Below are 24,242 nucleotides of genomic sequence, written 5' to 3'. Positions count from 1 at the left end.
CAGACAATGTTGTCAGTTCCTGTAGAAATGCAAGGCAGTGTCACTTTCCTAGTATCCATCAGATGTTGCAATGTAAGCCTTTGCTCCTAGTGATTCATTGACAATTGTATTTCTTTCACTGGACTCACATTTTTTCTCAGCCAATTGCTGTATAAAATAAATCTTTTACTAGTGTGCCTTGGGAGTGTTCCAGCATTCTCTGGAATCCTTTCTAATATGCATTTGTTACATGTTATCTTTTTCTCTAGATCCTTCAAAAACCAGCTCCAGAACTAAAGCATCAGTTGGCTTCTTTCTCCAAGCGGGTCGCTGGTGCTGTTACAGAGCTCATCCAGTCAGCAGAAGCAATGAAAGGTGAGTTGAGCAGCCTGGCTACCAGTACAGTGGGCCTTTTACTCCAGAGATGATGATCTGTTATTTTTGTAGTTTAAAACAAACCCCCAAACTAATAAAAACCCTTTTAGTATGTTCTAGGTGTCTTGGTACCACCTACTTCCATTCTTTTAACTTCTCTGCTGGTATTCACTTGTATTCAGAGTATTGGAAAACATATCTATTTGACCCTCCCCCACTTCATGTGATCGGTCATAAGTCATCTGTAAATCGTGTGGCCTTTGAAGATGGAACCATCAAGCACAGCACTCAAGAGCCACAGTAACAGAAAACAAAATACAGTTTCACTCCTCTTGAACCGGTGGCTGAATTGTAATTGGATCGCTGGTTCCTTTCCTTACACTCATGTTTGTTCAGTCAAAATAAGTCCTTTGCTTTTCAGTGATAGTTGCTTTCCAACTTCAAATAAAATGGGATACCATCATCTTACCTAATTAATACTCAGCCTCTAAAAATAATGTCAATTTTAGGTCTCTAGTGCTTACAGTTCTCTGTCCGGGTCCTGCCCTGACAAAGTATGTTAATGAAACAATGAGACTTCAGAAAATTGTGGTCTGGATGATTTTCTGAACTCTTAGAATTTAACAACTTGTGGACAAATATAAATTCAGCACTCAAATAAGCAACAAATTCCATTGCTTAGCAGAAGTTCACTGTTCTTATAACAGATGAGTGATATTTTTCTCAGATACTGGCTTCCTTAGTAAAATTTTTATCCAGTGATGTATGCAAACTCATAGGACAACAGTTCTAACATTTTAAATGAGATGAGTTCATATTAAGGGTGATGTTATTAAATATTAGACCACTACTGCTGAAGCACATCTGCCAAATTTACTGGGAACTTTAGTCTAAAGAAATCTTCACAGCCATCAGAAAGGCATATGAGCATTCTAATTTCATAGGTAATAGAATACTACAGTAAAATATGTTGAATAAAGCATTGTAATCACTTTATTTTTAATTCTGCCCCCTCCAACAAAGGCTTCTAGTAAATACATATTTGTTCAATCATTTGTTCCTAATCTAGGCCAGAGAATATTATACTCATTTTTCTGATATTCTGTGTAATATACACTGCAGGTTTTCCTTGGTTATTTCCTGCTTTTGTCAATACACATTCCTTGGAAAAGAATCCTGACTAAACACTTTTCATGTATGGGAATCCCTTATTAATTTCTTATGGGTTTTTTTCCCTCTACATTGTAACCTAATTGCTCTGTTTCATATAACAGTGATTTCCATTATGCTTTTTTGCTGTTCAGGTAAACTTCTTGAATTCTTCTGCCTTTTCTGCACTTTCCTTGGTTTCAAAATTTCTGTTTTCCTTTGCTAACAAGCCAAGCCAATATCAGAATTCTCTATTTACTAAATGCTTTTTAAAAATCTTTCTATTGTCCTCATCTTTGGAGACATTCATTTCCAGCACTTTTTGCATTTTAATTCATATTCATTAAAATATAAATTCATTTCGTATTTCTTTTTTTCACTTACTGCCTGTAGGGGATTTTTTTTTTTATTCACTTTAGAAGCTTTTTTGTGGAAAGTAAAATGTTTTTTAATCATTCCCAATTTTCATTCCTAGATACATGATAAAATTCTGTCTCCTAACCAATTTAAAATGTAAATGTCTTCACCTTTGTGAAATGCCTTTTTTTGAAGAGGAGCGGCTACATTTTACAAGTTTGCTTTTGACTGTGTTTATACGTGCTGCCTGTATCAAAAATATTTTTTTCCCTGCTTATCTGTCAATATTAGGGTTTTGTATAGAATTCCTTCATCTTGTACACCATTTCAGCTGAGAAATTGTCTTTGGTAATGCTTTGATATTTGGTATAAAATACATATATACGTGCTAGATAGGGATTGGCAGCATGACATGTATCTCACTAGGATTACAGTATTTACATGTACTTCAGCTTTCTCCCAGCACATCATAAATAGGTGCCCTTCATTTGGCATTCTCCTGTGATTTGGTCATCCTTAGTGGAAACGACCTCATTCTTTAGCCAGTGCAATGTTGATCCATAAGCATTCAAGGCTATTTCCTTTGATGTTTGATGAATCAGACATGGGTTATGCTATCCCTGATGCAAAGTGCCAGTATCCTTCTCCCCAGTCGCTCCTCCTTAATAACAATTAATGTTTCAGTTGATATTTTAATATTAGGTTCACCCAAACTTTCTGATCCAGTTTCAATAAGTTTAACAGGGCCTTAAGAGATTTATTTTTCTTTGTTTTTTTTTTCATTCTAGCTTAGTGTTCCTTTGCCTGGTATACACTGCTTCCCATCCTTTTCTGTTTCTATCTGTGATGCCACTTCCTCCCCTTGCCCTTAGCAGTTATGAACTTAGAAGTTTTCTGTCTAGTTTCCTCCCCTTGCCCTTAGCAGTTATGAACTTAGAAGTTTTCTGTCTAGTTTCCTTTTCTTTCTCCATCTGATTTTCCTTTTGGCTGTTTCATTGCATCCCTCAATCCAGAACATGGATGCTTTCTGAATCTTGTCATCCAGAGAAAATATTAGGAAATTGAAAATAACAATGCACTGAGAACTTCAAAAATCTGAGATCACCTCCAGCCAAGTATTCGTTTTGTGGACCTACAATATTTCTTTGAGCCAAGAGAAATGGCAAAAACTCAACCAAAAAAAAAAAAAAAAGTTGACCTTTGGATATGTTGCAGAAACTGCTTTGGCCTTCTGTGCACTGCTCTTAGAAACACATTGCCAAGAGCATGCTTTCTTCAGTCAATATTAGCTTCATCTCTAACCACTGCCAAAAAAGAGACTCTGAAAAGTCTGCTGTGGATGATTATCTGTTGTCTATAACATGTCCTCTTTACCATTCTGTCAGATTTCTCAATGTACCTTACAACTTGGTCAAGTTAGAAACCATCTTAGAGCTCTGATAAACTAAAGTTGAGTGACAACTAGTTTTGCTCCCAGTATGGACAGTATCCCTTTTTGAAGCTGCTTTGCTTACACAGTTCTTAATTAAGTTACTTTCATAACAGAATAATCCTGCTAAATGCTTTTTTTCACTCTGACTTACATTTTGCTCTCAGTGGCATAAATGACAGTGTTTTTATGCCATTATGGTACTAAAATCAGCTTTCTACAATGTGCATTCCGTATTTGACACTTGAAGTGTGATTGTAAATCACCCTGTTTGAATGGCAGCTCACAGTGGCTCTGAAGTTATTGTCTTCGTCTCCATTAATTTCAGGGACAGAGTGGGTGGATCCAGAAGACCCAACAGTCATTGCGGAGACAGAGCTACTAGGGGCTGCAGCATCAATTGAGGCTGCAGCAAAGAAGTTAGAGCAGCTGAAACCAAGAGCCAAGCCAAAGGTGAGTGTCCATCCCCATTGTTTCTTTGAAGTTAATAAAGCAGAAGATGCATATAGCACATATACCAGTGTATACTTTGTTACTGTCCACGGTAATGGTATAAACAATCAAACCTTGCATCAGTCTCAGTGCCACGAGACACTGCACTGGATGGGACTTACCCCTGAAGGAAGAGGGTAAAAAGATGCCTTTCAGGGAGTGAGTCAAGCACCAGCCATGAGCAAGCAAAGGAGGAAAAGCCAAATGTTAGAAATGCTTTTAAAAGTTACAGTATCATTACTGTTGATTATTTACTTTTCTGTTTCCAAACACATTTTACTGATGTGAAAAGTCATTCTCACTTGCTTTCCTCTGAAGACCCTTTGTTCTCATCTGAATGTGTGTAGTATAGCAGGAGAAAGCAGCAGCAACAGAGAAGGGATTCAGCAGAATGCAAAAGACCTTCAGGATTTTCTAAGATTAAAAACATAGCATTTTATGCCGTGCTGAAAGAGTAGCTGCTTCAGTATCAAATCAGATATATGTTATGAGGATTTCTATTTAATTTTCCTGAAGGAAAATAAATTACAGTTCATTATGAAAGCAAGTAGTGTTGCATGTTGCCAGGTCATTTCAAACGTGTCTCTGAATATATTATATAAAATTAAGCCAACTATTTTCATACATGGTACAGAAGGAATCTAAGAAACTGCTGTTATTTACGATTGTATGCATAGCTCACAAGACTGGATCACAGAGAGAATTGCTACCTTTTTCCTAGTGTGGAATAACAGGCAGGTTTTAGAAGTAGTTACCACGTTTCCTAGAATTGCATCTCTTTAAAATGAAAATCGTGCTTTGGCTGTGTAATTGACTTCAGGAAAGGACTATGTATCTATTTCCCTGTTTATGTTGCTTTGGCAGTGCAAAACTGTTTTCTAAGGAAGACTTCTCATTAGCTTTACTAAAAAGCAGGGCCTCAAATGTTGGATCATTGTTTTCAGTGCAGGGTGGTATTTTGTCATTCAGGAACATCAGATGAAATAGTTCTTGGTAGCTTCACTCTTTGAGGACTTCTCCCCTACCCCCTCAACCCGCACCCCCCCGCTTAGTGATGGGAATAAATTAGCTCATGAAAAAGAAATGCTCTTTGTCCTGCATTTTTTAAGAAGTACATCCATTTTGTTTATAAAGAAAAATGGTCCTTTATAATGAGATTCTACAGAGCAGAGGACACAGGCTGAGTCTGAGGAGAGGAAGAGTCCTCCATCACCTTTTCTATACAATCACTGCACAATAGCATATGTGTGTTGCCTAGTAACCATGGAGCAGTTTCCTTCCAACATCTAAGCCACTCCAGGGTCATTGTAATTTCCCAGTGAATACCGATCTCACACCTGCTCCTCATTTAACATGTTAATTTGAGTATCCAGTCTGCCTGTGATTTATTGGTCTGTTTATTTGTTGTTTTCTGAAACTAAAATTCATATCCAACTGTTTGTTTCATTTGGGATTTCAACAGCCTTTACATCGTTTTTTAGATGTTTAATCCCTTTCACAATATGGATTGTAATACACATCAAAGGTACTAGGAAGATCAGAGTGGCTCAAATACCACTTTTTCTGCTGAAGACTTGTAGCTTGTATCCTCCCAGAGTAGAATTTCCTGCTTTGAACAGGCTCTGTCTTTCTGATGCTCATCTTTGACTACATAGTGTTGTAGTGAGAATGCCTAGACTAGGTAAGGGGTTGCTACAATTGATTTTTCTTATGCTTAGTCTACAAAATGCAGGAATAGTAGTCATCTTCTACAACGGAACAGACTGCTGGTCCAGCTAGACCAACATCCTGCTTTGGTTAACAGTAATCATCATCAAGTGAACTTGCAGAGAAGCCCTTAGTTGGTAATTTTAGAATAATCTGCATGCAGGAAATCCATCATCTTCATCATTATTAATTGGTGACTGATTCTCTATTTTGGGGTAAGCTTCTGTTATTGGGGCAGGGAGTGGAAGTCATTTGATGTAGGCTTGAAATTTTCATTTTTGTGTGTTCCAGTTTGTCTATTACCTCTAAAGAAAAAAATCAGTAGTTGAAGGTAGGGTTTTTTCTCATTTGTTCCACTATCTTCATTTTTTTAATACTTTTGGATTATTTTAGTTGTTCTTTTCCTCGTTTTCTCTTCATATTTTTGCACCTATCATACCCCTTTGATGTCTTAGGCTGAGACCAATAGCATGAGATGTCTTCATTTTCCACTACTGGGAATCATCTTATCCCAGAGAACAATCTCTAATAAGACACAGACCTGCTAACTGCTGCCTATGTTTTATTGTATGATGCATATGATGTTTGCTTTAAATCCTGGTCGTGTGGCTGCTGGTGAATGTGCTCCTAAAATGCTTAGTCCGCTAGTCCACTGCCCCATTGATACCTTGTTAATATCTGTCTTTCTTCTGAGCTTGTATCTTGCAAGCACTTCGAGAACTCTCCTAAGTAGATGGTGTTACTCTTCCCCATAACACAAAACCTGTTCAGTATTCCCATTGCAGTGTTCAAGGTGGGGAATGATCTGTGAAGCAGTGAGATCTTTATTGTTTATTAAGCAAGCTTTGGCTTCATACTTCCTTTAAATACAATTACGTTTTTTCTGAGTGTGGACTCTCTTTCCTCCTTTCTTTCCTTCCTCCTTTCTTTCCTTCCTCCTTTCTTTCCTTCCTCCTTTCTTTCCTTCCTCCTTTCTTTCCTTCCTCCTTTCTTTCCTTCCTCCTTTCTTTCCTTCCTCCTTTCTTTCCTTCCTCCTTTCTTTCCTTCCTCCTTTCTTTCCTTCCTCCTTTCTTTCCTTCCTCCTTTCTTTCCTTCCTCCTTTCTTTCCTTCCTCCTTTCTTTCCTTCCTCCTTTCTTTCCTTCCTCCTTTCTTTCCTTCCTCCTTTCTTTCCTTCCTCCTTTCTTTCCTTCCTCCTTTCTTTCCTTCCTCCTTTCTTTCCTTCCTTCCTTCCTGTTTTCCATTTTTGGAGGGTCAAGTGTCTTGCAACACAGCCACATATTCCTCCTGTTATACAAATATGCTACTGGCTGTAAAATAACAACCCCCCCAAATCAGTAATTTTTTTTAAGAAGAAAAACATTTTCTCTAATAAAAACTACATGCTTCACTAATACTGGAAAAAGAACACTTAAGGAAAAAGGTGCAGTAGATGAGGTACAACAGCAGAGAGCATTGCTGTACCTACCCTATTCTGTTGGTATACTCTTCATGCTTCTATGCAGGCTTATGCCTTCAAACACAAGTGTCTTTAGTAGTCAGTAAGAATTCCCTGCTGTTAGCTTTCAGCAGTTTGTCCTTTTTTTTTTCCCAAGATGAATCAAACCTGGATGCCTTTTTCTGCAGGACTCTGTGTGATATGTTTGATATATTAGGTTGTTATTTAATCCAACTATATATCAAACATATTCCTACAGTGTCCTGCCCTGTCTCCGGGGGTTTTAACATAGTGGAAGGCAATATGAAGGAGTATATTCACTCACAAGCAGGTTTAGAAGACTTCCTGCAGACTCCTAATCTGATTTAAAATATATACATGAAGGGCTCCTTCATCAGTAGAGTTGCTCTTGGAGGGTCTTTTAAGTTGTGTAGGGCCTTTTATGACAGTGAGCAGCAGCTGTGTCAAGAACTGACTTTCACTGAAATAGTTATTGTGTTTTCCATGGCTCAGTGCAGTAACTTACTCATATTGGTCTTCTCTTTATGAAATAGAAGATGAACGCTGCTTCAAAATAAAATGGTTTGTCTTTTGTAATTTTTTTCTACTGTTTAGCAATGAGGTTGAGGGCTCATTTGTTCTCATATGAACCCTGACTTTATTTATGCTACCCCTAATAATGGAGATTCTATAGAAAACTGGTTAAAATACAGTACACATTTTCAGGATATTCATGCTACAGACTTTGTAGCTAGCCTAATAATTTTGGTTTGTGTGTTCCAGTGACTTCATTTTCCAATCCATTTATACCCATACATAGTCGATAACAGCTTATTAGTTTAAGCTTGTGGAAAAAGAGATGCTGATCTTCATGGGGGCTACTTGAGGAAGAGGAAGCTAATCACTTGTCTCATAGATCTGGTTTTCTAAAGAAACTCAAGTAGCCCTCTCAAGTAACTAAAATCTTACAAAGTTAAATTTTCTGCCATGTATCACATCATTGCTCCTAACTTTGTTCATGAAGGCAGTTCATGTGAACTGACACATGTTGTGAGGGTACTGTTAATGAGTGTGAACTTAAGACAGTTCAGGACACACTCTTTAATATGGGAATGAGTAGAAGAATTACTTCTCTTGTAGGGCGTTTTGCTGTGTTCAGTCTTGGACTGCTACATGTCCTTATTGCTAAGGAATGCTCTTTGGAGAGTACAGGCAGGTAAACATACCCACAGCACTGACTGAGCCTTGTGCCCGCTTCCCCATATCAAACACGAGTATCCAGCTCTTAGAAGTCATACCTGAAAATGCTGAAACAAAAACTGCAGGGAAGGACTAGAAAACAAGGATTTGTTAGAAAAGATGAAAACTCAATAGAAGTTCCAGTTTGAGTGCTGTGTAAGGCTGCTCCACAGAAGGGATCAACTGCCAACAGAAAATTTTTTTCTTTTTCTTCTAGAAATAAAAAGTTGTGACATGACAGGAAATAAAGGATTTGGAAGTTTGAGAAACTCGGGCTGTGGTTTCTTCTCCCCACCCCCCAAATTTCAGTAGACTTGGAAAGAAATTCATTTGGTACTCGGTGGGGGGCAGAAATCTGTTATCTGATGAGATACTGAAGTTTAGCTATCTGTTTTTCTGCTGAGCTTTACCTGCTGTTCCATGGTGGAAGTTAATCCAGCCATTATACAATAGCATTCTCAGTAATGCAAGATTTGATTTCTCTGCATTCCCTTTGAAAGTAGTAATTTTTGCTTTGCACGTATGTGCAACATTCAGTCCACTTACTATGCTGAACTCAGTTCAAACAACTACTTTTCTTCAGCCTCTTTTTGGTGGCTGTTTTTTTGCAAATTGAATACCATCTGGGTACATACACAGCTGCCTAATAGAACAGAGTATGGCCATGGGCATTTTATTACACTTTACTAAAGAGCAACACCTCCTTTATAATAAATAAGGAGATAGTGAAACGCTCCCTCGCTTAAGTTTGAATTCCTGACAGTGCTGACATATAAAGAATAATGCACGTAATATATATTGTTATGTTGGAAATGAAAATTTAAAAGCTCTAAATAACATGGAGCCTTAGACATAAGTAAAAGTCCAATAACAGTCTTGTTAAATTGACTGTCACCCAGTGGTACTTTTGTTGATGTTTCAGTTTAAGTCTTTAGTCAACTTAAATCAAAGTCAACAATACATCTATTTTAATAATGAAAAGAAATCTGATAGTGACCTCACTGAATTCCATTTAGTCACTTTGGTTTTGTGATGTCGTGATTGAAGTAAGAGTTTTATACATAAGACTTGAGGCCTCTTGCATAAATTCAGGACCAATGTGATTACCACTTAGATAAAATAACGGTTATGATATTACGTTGCAAGCATTGCCAAAAATTCATGTGGAACATGACTTGCTCACTTTACAAAGCCATTTTTTATACTCTTATTACAAAGACATATGCTTCAGTTGATGGGATTAGCCCAATAGAAAGGCAAGACAAATACTTTTCCTTGAATTAGGTAGCTTCTTCTAAAGGATAAGAAGAATTTTTAAATGCCAAACAACTTCATCTACACATTAGTTTTTATTTTCAGATCATTCCGTTTTTCTGGTGTCTATGGATGCTATGGTTTCATCTCCTGGACTTTTAATTATGTGGCAGTTATATGGAAGTGCTGTAGGACTGAGCACTGCTTGATGTGCCATTTTGTAATGATTTGTAATTATTCATAATTATCTTTTATTACTTTGTAATTGACTACTATTTCATCAGATTGCAGTAACAGGAGAACTAAACCTGACTTAAATTTAGATGGATGCGCTTAGATTTGCAACTGAAGTGCCCAGTTTTCTAACTCAAAGCCCACTTAGCTGGTGTTCCTAAAGTTAGTTTTTGACACAAGAATGCTGTGGTTGCATAAGTTGGAAGAAACCTGTATTTCAAAAGCCTCATCTCTCACAAGGTGGTCTATTCTGGTATTGTATCCGCTAGCCCTACTGGTCATACTGCATTGGATTCTGGTAGGCTTGTGATTTGATCACAAACAAAATACATTCTGTTGGTTTATTTTGTACAAAAAACAATCAGAATACTTGGCCTAGGTCTGGTTCTGTTTCAAATAACAATAACCATTTATCTCCATTTTGTTAACTGTTCAGAAGCTAGTAAGCATGCTTAAATGGATAAATGTTTTCAGTGTTTGTTTAAATTATTAGAAAGTCAGGGAAGTTGTTTTATGGAACAATAGATTTGCGTTTTAAATAGCAAGAAGCCTTATTAGGAACAGCTGATCTCTCTATTTGCACATGCTTGTTGAAAGACACGTTTGGATGGCTGAAGTGTGGCAGACAGACCTTTGGAACTTCATATCTCCAAGATGACTAAACTGGACCGCTTCACAATGCTGCTCTCTGTGAAATGACAGCTCTTACCAAAAGCTGTTAAATCTATGCACTTGCTTGGTATCTACGTTACATTTCTTAGTACAGGTTAATGAGACAATATACATTTATCACTGTTATTTTTTAATGCTTTAAGTCTTTAAGTATTTAGAAAATGCTCTACCTAGTTCAGCAATTCTGGAAGCCAGTATTATAGCTCTACAAAGATAATCTTGGTATGGAAAAACGGAAATTTCTTTTCAGACCTGCACTTTTCTGAATGTAGTTTTGAGTAGACCTAGTGGAGGTAATGTATTAGAAAGTTGAAGGCAATTCTTTAAGTATCTTGTCTGGTACTGAATTTCACGTGTGAGCAGCCACAAGGGCAACTTAATATTTAAGTTCACTTATGTTGACTTCCAGCTTTAGTCCACATGAAATTCCATTGCAGAAAATGGTGTTATAGGTCTGATTGAATTTACTGATGTGTTCCAAAATCTTCTTGTCTCACTTTGTACATGTCCTCAATCTTGAAAATACAATTGCTTTCAGGTGAATAATGTGTGACATTGTTCTTTCTTGGTTATAGCAAGCAGATGAGACACTGGATTTTGAAGAACAGATCCTGGAAGCAGCTAAATCCATTGCAGCTGCTACCAGTGCCCTTGTGAAGTCAGCTTCAGCAGCCCAGAGAGAACTGGTGGCACAGGGAAAGGTGGGTAAACAGGACAAGTAGCAACAGTAGGGGGGGAGAGCATCAAAATTGCATCTAGTCTCTTAACTGTTCTCTATTAAAACAGTAGGAAAGGAGCTTGGGAATGACTAATGAAAATGTAAATCTTTCCATTGCTCATCACAGTACATGGCCCAGGCCTGGTTCTGTTTAAAAAAAAACCAAAACACCACAATTATGTTTAGTTAAACCTCACAAGTGTAATCAAGTGTTTGGCTCTTCAGATGTTTCAGCTGTGGGGAGTTTTTGTGTCTGTGAGGGTATTTTTTTTTTCATTTCATGAAGATCTGTGATTCAAGCTAATAATGTATAGTCCCACAAGACAGCTTGTGGATCCAAAACCAAACGTCACAGTATACAATACCACTCTGGACCAGAATAGCAAAGGGCCTCACTAATTGTGCCCTCAATGTTTTGTTGTCTGATTCGATGGCGACACAGGTCTGTATGCAAATTCAGCACATCTAAGTGGACGTGCTTGTAGTTATTGTTGGGACCAACGGAAAGAGTGCTTATAACATGTGTCGTCCTTTTGGTCTGGTCAGGATTGAGGTCTTTGTAATTCATTTCATATCCATCACTGGTTTTTTTCCCAGTTAATATACTTTGAAACTTAAAATCTGAACATCAGATATGTTTCCTGTGAGAACAATTTGTTATAGGATCATTGTTGTTGTATAGTTATGGTTTCCAATTTCATCTAATTCTTTATTCTGAGCAGACAGTGTCATGGATCCTGTCACAAAAGCGCTGAGCTGTCTACTTCAGCTAGGATTCCTGGGGAGCTTGTGCTTCTAGTTCCAACAGGAGCACAGAGTACTTGTTTCAGAACAATAGTGATGTAACTCTTTGAAAAGACCCACCATGAGCTGTAGCTATGGAACTTAAATCAATAATGCATAAAACAAGATATTATTAATACCCATTGAAATCTGGCTGTGGAGACAGTCCAGAAAAATGAGAATTTTTACTTACCTGCTTCACTTAGATTATTGTGCAGTCTGCTTTAATGTGATAAGACCTGTTCTTATTTAGTTTCATTATGATATACAGCTTGCTTTACTTTCCTCACCACCACCACTGTAAAGTTATACAGAATAATACAGAAAGTATTTCTATCCTGGTACCAGCCCTGAATCGCCCTCAGGTAGTTTTCACTTCTTTGCTCCCACAGATACATTTCTATTTGTGTCTTTCAGATTGAGGTTAACAGCACTTGCATCCTATTCCATCCAAGTTCAGATAATTGCTAAAACTACTTTAATCTGTCTGAGGAAAGCTGTAGCATGCTGTTCTAATAGAAGCACACCTGTCAAATATAGTGCCATATTAGCAGATCTCTTCAGCCTGCTTTACTGACTTAGCCGTTTTGCTTTATCCATCACTATTCTATATTAACTTGCTGAAAGATCAGGAATTTTTGCAGCAAATGGCTTTTACTGATAGTTTCTTGCCTGCTTGGAGGATCTGCAAATAATACTGTGCTCTTTAAGGGAAGAAATAAATCCCAACCAAAATGAAAATGTAATGAAACATCCAACTTCGGAATTGTTTATGGCACATCCTCTCATTATGATACTTCTCACAAATAAATAAAGCCATTAATATATTTCGGAAGTAATGAAGACCTCAGCCGTTTTCCTTCTCTTCTTTCTTTAGTAATTACTAGCGCTTAGGTAATTGTGACTACAGGGTATCTTCTGACTATTGTGGCAGCCTGTATCTCCAGGTCAGCCAGAAGGACAGGAAGCTGGCTTCTAAAATGACTGACCAAATTCTTGCCCATAGTGAATGGCTCCAACCTGCCTGGTGGGAAGAGTTTGTTATTGATATTGGGGGGAAACATTTTGCTTTTGTAAGAAACCTTCTGAGGCATGTGGTATGGACTCCTCCCAGAAAAGCATGGCTGGCATGTAAGTGGGAAAGACAAGTTTGATCTGCTCCACATCCATCACTTCAGTACTGAACAGTAAATGGTACTGACTATTGGCTTAGATTCCTCACTGACCTTTTTATTTGGTATGGAGGCAGTGGGAAATTCTTACCCAACTGCACGGATATGTGCAGACTAGGCACGTTCTTGTCCAAAATAAATTTCTGACATTGCTTAGTAAAGGCTGTGGAAGTATCTTTACAGGACAAATTGGTGCAATATTGTAGTTGAAGAGTTTGCTAAAGATATTTTAAGTGAAACTACTTTCCCCTGTGGAACTGCTAGAAAAGAATTAATTTTATGTTAGGCAACCATTTCCATTTCTGCAGTATAGATGAAATCTGGGAAGTTGGATCTGGTCTGTCTTCTTCCACACCACCCTCCTATTCACTCACTTACACATGTGCACACACACACAGTTCAGACACCACTAGCCAGACTCCTGCATCTGTGATCTAATTAAAATACATATTCTGGGGATGATTAGGCAAGAAAACCTTGAAACCTAAAGAGTTCAGGGATGTAGTGAATTCATTTGTATAACTGATTTCTCAGTTATACAAACATGTCACCATAGCTATGAGAGAACACATCTTCTGTTTATGTTGATGCTACACATAAGGATTCGATTCTGATCCCTGGGATCCTGATTATGCGTTAATCCCTGTTACCATTTCTTTTAAAATGCAACAAGTTTCTGGACCATGTTCATATTTCACATCTTCCACCTTCTCTCCCAAAAACGAACACTTCAGTAGATGATCCATGCAGAAAAATGGGCTGCCTTCCTCAAACGCCATTTTAGGCACAAAGGGAGTTAGGGGGCTTCCCTGTGGACCTTTCTGGTTTGTACCTTCCCATAGTGCCAGAGTCAGAAGAGATTCAGGAATGATGTAAATCCAGATGTGTTGTGGAGACAGAAATAGGAGCTACTACTTCGACTGTTGCTTAGGCCAAAGTCTTGGCTGCAACAATCATTACTCTGGGACTTCTATACATGTTCCAAGGATGGGGCAATTCAAGCAGTGTACCAAGTTGGACACTACATGAGCAGGCAGGTGTGTGTTGGAAGCACACTTACACTGACAACTAACTTTCAGTTGGATTTTCTGCTCCTGTATGTGCTGGCCACAGTCACAGGTGTTTCCTTTTTTCATGGATTACTGTTTGTCTAAATCTGAGACAAAGCAACTGTATTTTCTGTCTCATTGTAAGCCATCTCTGAACTGTTTTTTCAGGTTGGAGCAATCCCTGCAAATGCAGCTGATGATGGACAGTGGTCTCAGGGACTTATTTCCGCTGTGAGTAACTCCTCCTCTTAAGGGAAACTAGCACCTTCTCTGAAGAAACAATATCCTGTGAGAATACACAGTGACTTTTTTTTTTTACTGTCTTCTAGGCCCGAATGGTGGCAGCTGCAACCAGCAATCTCTGTGAAGCAGCTAATGCCTCAGTACAAGGCCACGCTAGTGAGGAGAAGCTCATATCATCTGCCAAACAAGTGGCAGCTTCTACAGCACAGTTGCTTGTGGCTTGCAAAGTGAAGGCTGATCATGACTCTGAAGCCATGAGGAGACTACAGGTACTTGTGTTCTTAATTACTGAAAACCCATAGTAGTGCTATGTAAATGCTGTTTTAGCACTGCGTGAACAAACCCTGAATTTTAGGAATAGTTTCTTGAATTTTCAGAATTCTGTTCAGTTTTTTTTTCCTTGTGGGGTTCTGGGGCACTTTCATTTATCAAGGGTGAAGTGATGTGCATTTGTCATTATTCAGCAGCTACAGCTCACTTCACTGCTTGTTTTATTCTTCATTTTTAAAAGGTGTTCAGAGATGCAAATGTTGACTGGCCTGTGCCAAGCCCTGGTTTAGGTGCAATACTGATAGATTCATACTCGTGATAAGCCACGGGAATACATGAGCTGAGAACGTTTACTACATGCATTTCTATAGCAACTGAGTAGAGTTGGTTTCTCTGCAATTATTCTGCATTCAGTTAGACTCCCAGTGAGCTTGCAAACAGGTAAGCACACTTAACTTGGTTGCACATGAGAATCCTTCTGACCTCTGCAAGATTATGCATATGTTCAACAAAGTACTTGCCTAAGTGCCAGCCTGGGTTGTGGTCAGTTTTCCTTTGTTTCTAGGAGTCAAGAAACAGCAATTGTAGATAGAACATTTCTAAAATGGAGAATCATTGTTGGACAAAAACAAGAATAGAAACTGATGCAACTTCTCACTCAACTAAAGTCTGATTTAACTTTTTTACATGAAAGTGGTTCCCTTTTACATTACCCATCCATTTCATATTGAGCTTCTCTGAACTGTTACTGGATTAACACTGTCCTACAACGGGTAAAATCTAATGTCTTCAGAAGTTTTGTTTAAGGGTGTTCATTTTAAAAATTACTACAGCCTTCTCTGACATCCTGTTCTGCAGGCTGAGCCTGGAATGTAAGAACTATTCCAGCTCCTTTTTTCATACCATCAACATGGAGTGTCTTTGGTGATAGTGAAATTTCCCCTTTTTCTCTTATTTGTACAGATGCTACTAATGGACATTCAGTATAACGGTTCATGTATGGATAGGTAGAACCAAGTCCAACAAATACATATGACTAAGTATCTGTGTGAGCAAGAGGAATGGATTAAATACTTAGGAGGAAAAAATAAATGTATGAGTGTGTGGAAAAATCTGTTTGTTTCTATAGAAAACAGTGGTAATGTTATCTCTAGGGATGAGACGGTTTTAAGTGCTTTATAGTAGATTCATATAGATTGACTTTGTGAAGGGTCTGTGGGGGACGTATCAGTAACTGGAAGATAGTTCTGACTGTAATGCAACCTGCACTTTAATATCCACATGCCAAGATGGGTCTGAAGGAATTTTAAATGTGGAACAAATAATAGAAACACGAACAAAATAAAGTACTAGAGACTGTGTTTTCTCAGCTCTGCCAGGAAATTAAGGGTACTCAGTCACTGTAGGCAAATATTACTAAATAGACATTGAATGTGAAAAGCTGGAAGGGAATGTGAAAAGGAAACAAGCCTAAGCACGGACTGAAATTGAACTTTGCCACTTTACCAAGCTTCATATTAGTCCCAAAAGGAATAATGAAGGGAAAAGCAGTTTGCACTTGGAAATAATGTCCTTTATGATAGCACAACCAGTGAGTTGATGTCTACCAAATATTTTTACTGGTGGATTTGCCAGAACTACTGAGGCTTTTCAGCTGGCTTTGGCCCCCACACAAATGTTTTCGCATAGCTTTAATCAGTAGCTTAAGTTCAGGAGTTTGAGTATATTAGTTTTCTGTTTCCTACCACACAAACAACTGCAAGCTTTGGGAGAAGACATTGGAACTGCATTTCCCATGAATGCTAACTTGGAATGCACTGTTACAGAGTCTGTTCTAAAACTTAAATGAAACAAATGGAAATGTTTCCAATCTCTTTGGATGAGCTCCAGACTGAGCAGAGCAAATTTCAAATAATTTGTCTTTGGGTCATTTCAGGTGGGAAGAGAGTTAAACTGAAAGGGAGATGAAGCTGGAAATATGGAATAGGACTGGGGGGGAGGTGGGGGGGAGGTTCAGAGCTGGTCCATTGTGGCTTCCCCTCCTAGTGCCAGTGTGTCTCCAGCATGTGAGAGCAGGCTGTCTTGGCTAGTGGCCTGTGTGGGAACCAGTGTTCTCAGCACATATGACACCTGGGGACATCAGGAACCATGCGACAGAGAACTCTTCTACTGTTCTCTCTCACTGCCTGTCACAACGCTGCAACACTACCCTTTTTCTGCACATTGTGAAGGCATTAATGTTGTTTATTGTTGGTGTTGACTGATTTGCTGTTAGGTACTAGGGTTTAGCATTTAATACGAGAACAGCCTTACTGGATCAGACCAAAAGTTCATTAAGTCCAGCCTGTATCCTGATTCCAGCAGTGGCCACTAGGAAATGCTTAGGGAAGCAAGTAAGAAAAGGATAAGCATACGTGATACTATTCTCTACTATGTTGTTAGATTCCAACCATTTTCAACTCAGGAACTTCCCAAGCTGGATGCAGATTCTGTATCTTTAGTAAATCTCAGTGGTTTTCTCCTCTTAATTTATCCAGTCCTCCTTGACCCCATGTAAACCTTTACAGTCTAATTAACAGTTCCTGGGCAGTAGATTAAGCTAGGACAGCTGTACCTATGTCTGTCCCAACCTGCTTCTGCAGGTTTAAATCCACACAGTACAAACAGCTGAATTACATGCAAATCCACTCCTGCAGCACACATCTCAAATTTAATTTACAGGACAGGCACCTTCCCAGTGCAGGGGTTCTAGCAAGATTTAACCATTCACATCCTTCTCTTCATGAAGCATTCAGTTGCTCTTGAGAGTACCTGGTACAAAGTACCACTGTGCAGCAATACAGAAGTCAGTTTGAGTAGCAATAAATTTGGGTCACTTTGACCAGGCTATGTTACTGCAGGAGTGGTGATAAAATGTTGCTTCTGGTATCTCAACTAAATTCTTCATAATTCAGTAAGATACCTCTCCATAGCACTCCACTGTGCACTGAAGACTTACCCATGGTAACAGGTGATCTAGGTGTTCCTCTTGCTCAGGAGGTGGAAATATCTTTGAATGGTGCTCTGTCCCATTCTCTAAAGCTGTTTCTTTGCTAAAGCACTTGAAATACATTTGGGGGCCCACCTTTCAGTATTTGTATGTATAATTGAGTAGCAAACATAGCTAGGTCTCCCAGTCAGTCCCTCAGAGTGAGTGACCCGTGACCCCTCTTAGCGCTAAGTCCACATCAGCCCAGAAGTTTCTTTTCCTCTCTGTCCTGACATTGATGAATAGATAAAGAGGTGGAAAGGAGGAGGATTCCAGTAAGAGCCAAGAAGGAGGCATAGGTCCAATTTTGGTGTAGCAACCAATTTAAAATACAAAATATCAGACATAAGACTTACCTGGGACTCACAAATTTAAAGGACTGCCAGTGGTATATGAAAGATCTCATTTACACCACCATGTGCAGTACCCATTAAACCACGGACTGTTTTTCTCCCAGAGGCAGCTTTCCACCACTTTCACCAGCTCTTAGTACGCTGGAGAAAATTCAGTGCCAGATCTTACGATGCTGAGCCCTATACTACCGTCACCTGTCTGCACAGGATATTTCCTAGCCAATGGTCTCCAAGACCTTAGTGCTTCAAAAAAGGTGCCAGCTCTATCTTTTAGCTTTAGTAGAAGAGAGGTTTGCATTTTGTTTGTGACAGGGACTCTTCTTCCAGTCATTGCCATGGGCATCACAGTAGGAGATTCCAAGGCCGCTCCTCTGGTATCCTCCTCTATATCCATTACACCAGTGCCTGTGGACATGGTCATTACTGAGTGTGCAGTGTGGAATTTCTACTGCTAATATGCATAGCAGAGATAGCTTTGTCAATGCAGGTAGCTTAGTTACCTTTTTCTTTTGATGCACAATTGCTGACACTACTCGGTTTAGACAACAAAAGATGTATTACAAATGTTTGACTGTTTATCTTTAGAAATCTGAGAATTTTTAAGGAAATAAAAGTTTAGATGTGAGATAATCATGGCTGTGTAAGTGGCTAATTTGCCCTGATGAAAGTCTATTAATTTAAAACTTCATTGCCTTAAAATGTTTCTTTATACTTTATACTTTAGCTTTCACTTTCTGTTCTTCTTCCTCAAAAAAAAACCCCAAACTTATTAGTGTTGTGCATAACATAACTTGTGATTTCATCCACTGTCTTATTTCAGAGTAGGGGGACAAATAAATCTCATCTGTGACTTTCCCAACTTCCAGCTTCTTAAATAAAGGAATTGTGTTCCTCTCTGTACCATTGATTTTGAAAGATTAATTTGCTTTTCACTGGGAAAAACAAAACAAAACACACCTTTCCTGTGTAGTCAAGCAAAGATGTTTTAGTTTTGATGCTTACATGAATCCATGTTAGTTATGCATTTTTGTTATTACTAAATTTCTTCTGTCTTTTCCAAAGGCTGCAGGGAATGCTGTCAAGCGAGCATCAGACAATCTTGTCAGGGCGGCCCAAAAAGCAGCATTTGGGAAAGCAGAGGATGATGACGTTGTGGTCAAAACAAAGTTTGTGGGTGGCATTGCTCAGGTTGGTACAATCACCCAAGAAGTAAAGCAGAGAAAAACTATCACAGAAATGTAGCATAGTGTTACAATGTCCATCTGCTGCATTGCAGGCTGGACAAATCTATGTAGAAATCTATGATAAATTACTTAATGCCTTACTGTTAGGTAACCACTGATGGAACAGCAAAGTGATATGCTGTAAGATGTCTGCACTTCTTCATTGAGCATTTACCATAATAGCAGTTACCATTGTCCAGTATCTTTTATGTTTGTTCTGATTAAGTTAATGGTTCTTTTCAAACTCCTCTTATGTACTTTAAATATTCCCAAAACTTAATGGAACACTAGTTTTTATGTATATAATCAAAGAAATAGAGAGTGAGAGTTAAGAACTGATGACACTTCATTACTGTGACCATAATAAATATGGGGAAATAATAACAGTATTTAAAAATAGATTCCAAGGCTTTGAGGTTGTACCAACTTCTGGATTCACTGTTGTGAATGAGGAACACCACATACTGTGGTCACTACTTAAAAGATACTTAAATTTATCATTTCTGCATGTCTGTAGTACTGTCATTTTTCCTTTGGCATTTTGAGATGCAGGAAAATACTGTGGATACCTGCAGTAATGAGTGTTCAATTTTACTACATGTGCTAACCCCTCACCCCGATGAATGTTGGGGGAGCACAGCACTATAAAATCTGTCATGGATGTATGGTAAAACTATGCTGGTAGATTCTTTTTTTCTTTTTTTAGTTCTCTTTAAGAAACAAGTGGGAATATGATACTGTTCTTGATGGCGTAGTCCTGGAATGTAAAAAAATTCGAGCAATTCTTGCTGAAGTAATTAAAACTTGGTGCTTCTCTGGAGAATGCTCAAGGCTAGCTGTGACTGGTGTCATGGAGAAAGAAATCTTGTTGTACAGACGGTATTCCTTGTTGTCATAATTCATGCTTCTGTTTTCTAGATCATTGCAGCCCAAGAAGAAATGTTGAAGAAGGAAAGAGAGCTGGAAGAGGCAAGGAAAAAACTGGCTCAGATCCGCCAACAGCAATACAAATTTCTACCTACAGAGCTCAGAGAAGATGAGGGTTAACCTGCTGAGATTTTCTTCTTTTTCTTTTTTTGGCCTTTTTCTTTTTTTTTTCTCTTTTTCCTTTTTTTTTTTTTTTTTTCCCCTTGTCTTTTAAAGAAATAAGCTAAAGGGGGACAGTACAGTGAGAACTGCTCTGACAACATTCTGGTATGCCAAGCACTTACCTAAATAAACTGCCTGTCGTAACTTTGGATGAGCAGAGGGCAATAAACACTTGTTCTTTCTCATCTGGTCAGCTGAGGTGCATGATGATCAAATAATGGTACAGTGTTAGGTTCATCATTCCTGTTCCTTTCTTGACTCAGGAGAGAATGTTTCACTTTTTACTAAAGATACTAAGTCAGTATTATTGTCACTTTCCTGATGCTTGAGGTATTTATCGTTCCTTGACTTGTTATAAAACATTCATAATATTAATAGGAAAACAGTCAAGAAATCTTTCATATGATAAATATCACATGAGCTGGTGGTTCTCCCCCAACTACCCTTGTAAAAAGAAGACCAAGATGGAGAAGGATGTATGTCTGAGTGGAGAAACACGCATGAGTGTGGGTCTGAAGAAGATGCCTGTCCTCTTTCAGTGTTATATAGCTCGTTCACCCCAAAACTGGAGGAATTGTCTCTGCACCTGTTTGCACTAGTAGTATTACTCCTTACCTGATACTAACAAGCTTCTGCTTGTACAGTATTTAGGTTTACAAAATGTGGCAATAGCCATTCTTTAAAGAGCTCAGAAAACAAAGAAATGGAAACCTTGTCACTGCCTCAATAATAGCAGGTTCATGAAGGAAAATGCTGTTTCAATTATATACCTCTAATGTGTGACTACTTTTACAGTATTATACACACATACACATGCTCTAACATTAGACTGAATAGTTTGCATTTTGTTTTTTAATTGAAGTTATCTGGTTTGTACTGTGGGATTTCTGTTAGAATGTATGTTAGTTAAAAAAGGGAAATGCCCAGTACAGCAAAAGACTATCACAAGTCTTGCTATTCTTTTAATAATTTCATTTATAATTCTTTTGTTTTGAAACCTGTGGGTATTGTAGGAGAAAAGAATAAGTGATTTACAAGTAGACTTCCTGTAATATATTTTTAAAAAATCTGGATTCTAGGGAATTTGTTTTCATAGTTGGTATTGATGAAAATGTACTCACCAAGGAATTGCAGAGAAGGAATAGCAGCAATCTATCAGCAATCTTTGTCTTCAACTGCAGAAAGGTACGGTATGCTCTCAATATCTCTGTTGTGACCTAAACAATAGCAATATGGGTAGAGTGAGTAACACATTTTACCCTGTCAAAGAAAGAACACAAATCACAGCAACTTTAACTAGCAAAAGCTAAACTATTTGACTAACTACAGAAACACCATCTCTCCTAGCAACAATTTCCAACATGCCTGCAACTCCACTCAACCCCTCTTAAACAACGTCAAGTCTATTTAGGTCAAAGGATGTTGCCAGTCTAGTCCGTCTGAAGGCTGTGCTGTGATTTAGATGCCTGCCAAGTACATTCAGCTGAGCCTGTTATGTTACATGCATACCCACCTAGTTGTCATTGTTGCAGAAATACTTGTCTTGTAGACTCAAAAGTAACCCCCCCCCTAGTGGTAGGTTTACCAGTTTAGATAGTGCTAACTCCTCATTTAAGTTACCTGCATGAGATAGAATTATCAGGAATTTTGTCACACTAGTGTTCAATATATAGCAAAAAATGACTAGAGAATTAATAAATATTAAAGCATACAAAGATTTTTATTGTTAGAGTCTCTTCTCTGGTACTGACATATTTCAGACTCAGTAGAGCTGCTGGAGAATCCACAGTCATGAGGAAAAAATTGGCAAATCCCAAATGGAATCACTGGCATCAACAGATGTGCTGTGACTTGTAGGCTTGTGTGTGTATGCAAATGTTTACTATCAGAGACATGCAATTCACTGTTCTGTAATTTTCCACTTCAGCACAACTGATTTGATTTTTTTTCCACTCAATTCACTGTTAGCAGTGTCACAGAATCTCAGTCTTAAGAATTCCTACACCAAAAAAAAAGGCTTCCTGTAAATTTCTAGGCAGAAGGCTAAATTGGTGTTTATTGCTGTAAGACCTAAATAAAGACAGCTCTAGTGATAGGGATTTTCTGCTGCAGTTCGTAGGTCCAGCATCTTTGCGGTTTATGGCTCTTTCTCTTTTTTTACCTGAATAGCCTCACATTCCCATCTCTTTCTGGAAAGATCTGCAAGACAGATTTGTTACTGCTTCCCTTTCAACCTGTGTTTAACCTATTATTTGGTCTCATTAAATCATGAAGAAAGATGATGCTGTCCTTAGCACCATACCAATATTTTATTGTAGGTATAATACTGTTGAAATGTATTTTGATCAGGATGATATTTGCCAGTTTGAAAGAAGCCAAAAGCCTGGTCAAATGCAACTCTGTATGGAAATTGTATAGCTAGAAAACTTTATCAGTATGTAGAAGGAAAGAGTATGCTCCACTTGTGTTCCAGATAAATATGTTTGGGAAGTCCATTTTAGCACAGTTATTTTGAGACCTCTCTATTTCTGATTTAATGCCCCCTCTTATTTGACAGGAAGTATTGTTCTTTTTTCTCCTTAGCTATGTGCTCCACAGAGGAACCACAGTCAGATGAGTAGCTGAGCTGAACAACTGAAGTATTTTTTTACTCTGAATTTTGGGTCTTCATTTGGGAAACATTAAGAGAATATAAGCTCATCTAAAGTCTTTCTGTTTCAGTTTTTTTCTTGCTGTTATAATTTGCAGTATTATGACTGAAGTCCACATGTGAACATCTGTGGAGTTTGGAACTAGTCCATGCATTTATTCGGCATGGACACTTGCAGCAGGAAGTGACAAGTTGGAGTAAGGGATGGAAGCTAGTTAATAAGAAGGACAGATGTTTACTTTGTTTTGTTAACTTGTGAAATGGTAAACGAGCTCTGTTGTATCTCACCCTTCTTCATGTGGAATTCACTTTAAGGAATTGTATGCAAATTAAAAGCAAAATGCCTCAAAGTCATTTGTGTACAAATAGTCTAGTGTTGTTTCCCCAACTACTCAGAAAATAAGTTGAACGTTTTATCATTTGTCTAAACTTCTACATCAGAAGCCTCAAAGTAAGAAAAGTTTTAAAGCAAAAATTGAAGGCTAGACTCTTGTTTCATCTGTCCCTTTCCCTTTGATTTTCTGCATCTTCATTACTTAACTCCTAATGAGGGGATGAATACATAATCTAGAAACCTCCTCAATGTAAATATGTTTAGCTCATGAGCACATTTTTGCTTTTAATCAGTCCAAACTGATAAGATATTCACCCCAGGAGTATGGCATGTGCCATCACTACATTTATCTTCCCTACATTTTTTTTTAATCTCTGGGTTTGGATTTTTTTTTTTTTTTTCATGCCTTATACTATAAAAGTTTTGTCCTTATATAACTGCATCGTGATTAACAGAGTTGTCCAGCCATTAATTGTCATGATTCCTGAAACCTGCTTTTCCGTATTCACAGTAGTATACATTAACATACATTGTGGTTGTTAATGTTAATGGAACAACACATTTCCGTGGCACAAAATTTATGATGTCAAATGGAGAAACTGTTTGGTCATGTGTGTTACAAGTCTGTTACAAATTGCTGTTTTGCCTGATCAGAGTACCTGCAATGAAGTCTGATAAATCAGTTTGGAGTTAGACAGATGCACAGACTGGATCTGGCTCATGAGCTACTTACTCTTCCTTTAATGTGTGAACTCTCCTTGGCATAATGCATCGTTCAGTGGAGAGCCATGCAGAGATCCTCGAGCGAATGTCCCTAAGTGCACGCAGCACTGGCTGGAGCCACGCAGGTGTACTTCAGCCCAAGAGGCACCATCCCTACTTTCATCACAGTGGTCAGGGGCACGCACTGCCAAACTTGCACCACTTCAGTCAGCGCTGGGCAGGAGGACCTGGTACTGAGGCACAACACAAGCAGCATTCATCAGTAGCTGGTAGTTTCAATAATT

At 38.3% G+C, this 24,242-nt stretch overlaps 1 protein-coding gene across 4 annotated transcripts in view; it reads left to right on the top strand.

Annotated features, from left to right (window-relative positions):
- The window catches only part of TLN2 (talin 2), a 204,711-nt gene extending 181,460 nt beyond the window's left edge, over nt 1-23,251 (top strand). For all 4 annotated transcript variants that reach the window (XM_069797991.1, XM_069797992.1, XM_069797993.1 and 1 more), the window contains 7 exons: nt 249-354; nt 3,618-3,742; nt 10,899-11,024; nt 14,214-14,276; nt 14,375-14,557; nt 19,002-19,127; nt 20,081-23,251. In XM_069797991.1, coding sequence (XP_069654092.1) covers nt 249-354; nt 3,618-3,742; nt 10,899-11,024; nt 14,214-14,276; nt 14,375-14,557; nt 19,002-19,127; nt 20,081-20,209 — 858 coding nt within the window. In that variant the 3' untranslated portion in view covers nt 20,210-23,251. The remainder of the gene's footprint in view (nt 1-248; nt 355-3,617; nt 3,743-10,898; nt 11,025-14,213; nt 14,277-14,374; nt 14,558-19,001; nt 19,128-20,080) is intronic.
- Nucleotides 23,252-24,242: the final 991 nt, after the last annotated feature.

This window comes from Haliaeetus albicilla, chromosome 12 (assembly GCF_947461875.1).
Source record: "Haliaeetus albicilla chromosome 12, bHalAlb1.1, whole genome shotgun sequence".
Classification (NCBI taxonomy): domain Eukaryota; kingdom Metazoa; phylum Chordata; class Aves; order Accipitriformes; family Accipitridae; genus Haliaeetus; species Haliaeetus albicilla.
This window is presented reverse-complemented; position numbering and strand designations above follow the sequence as displayed.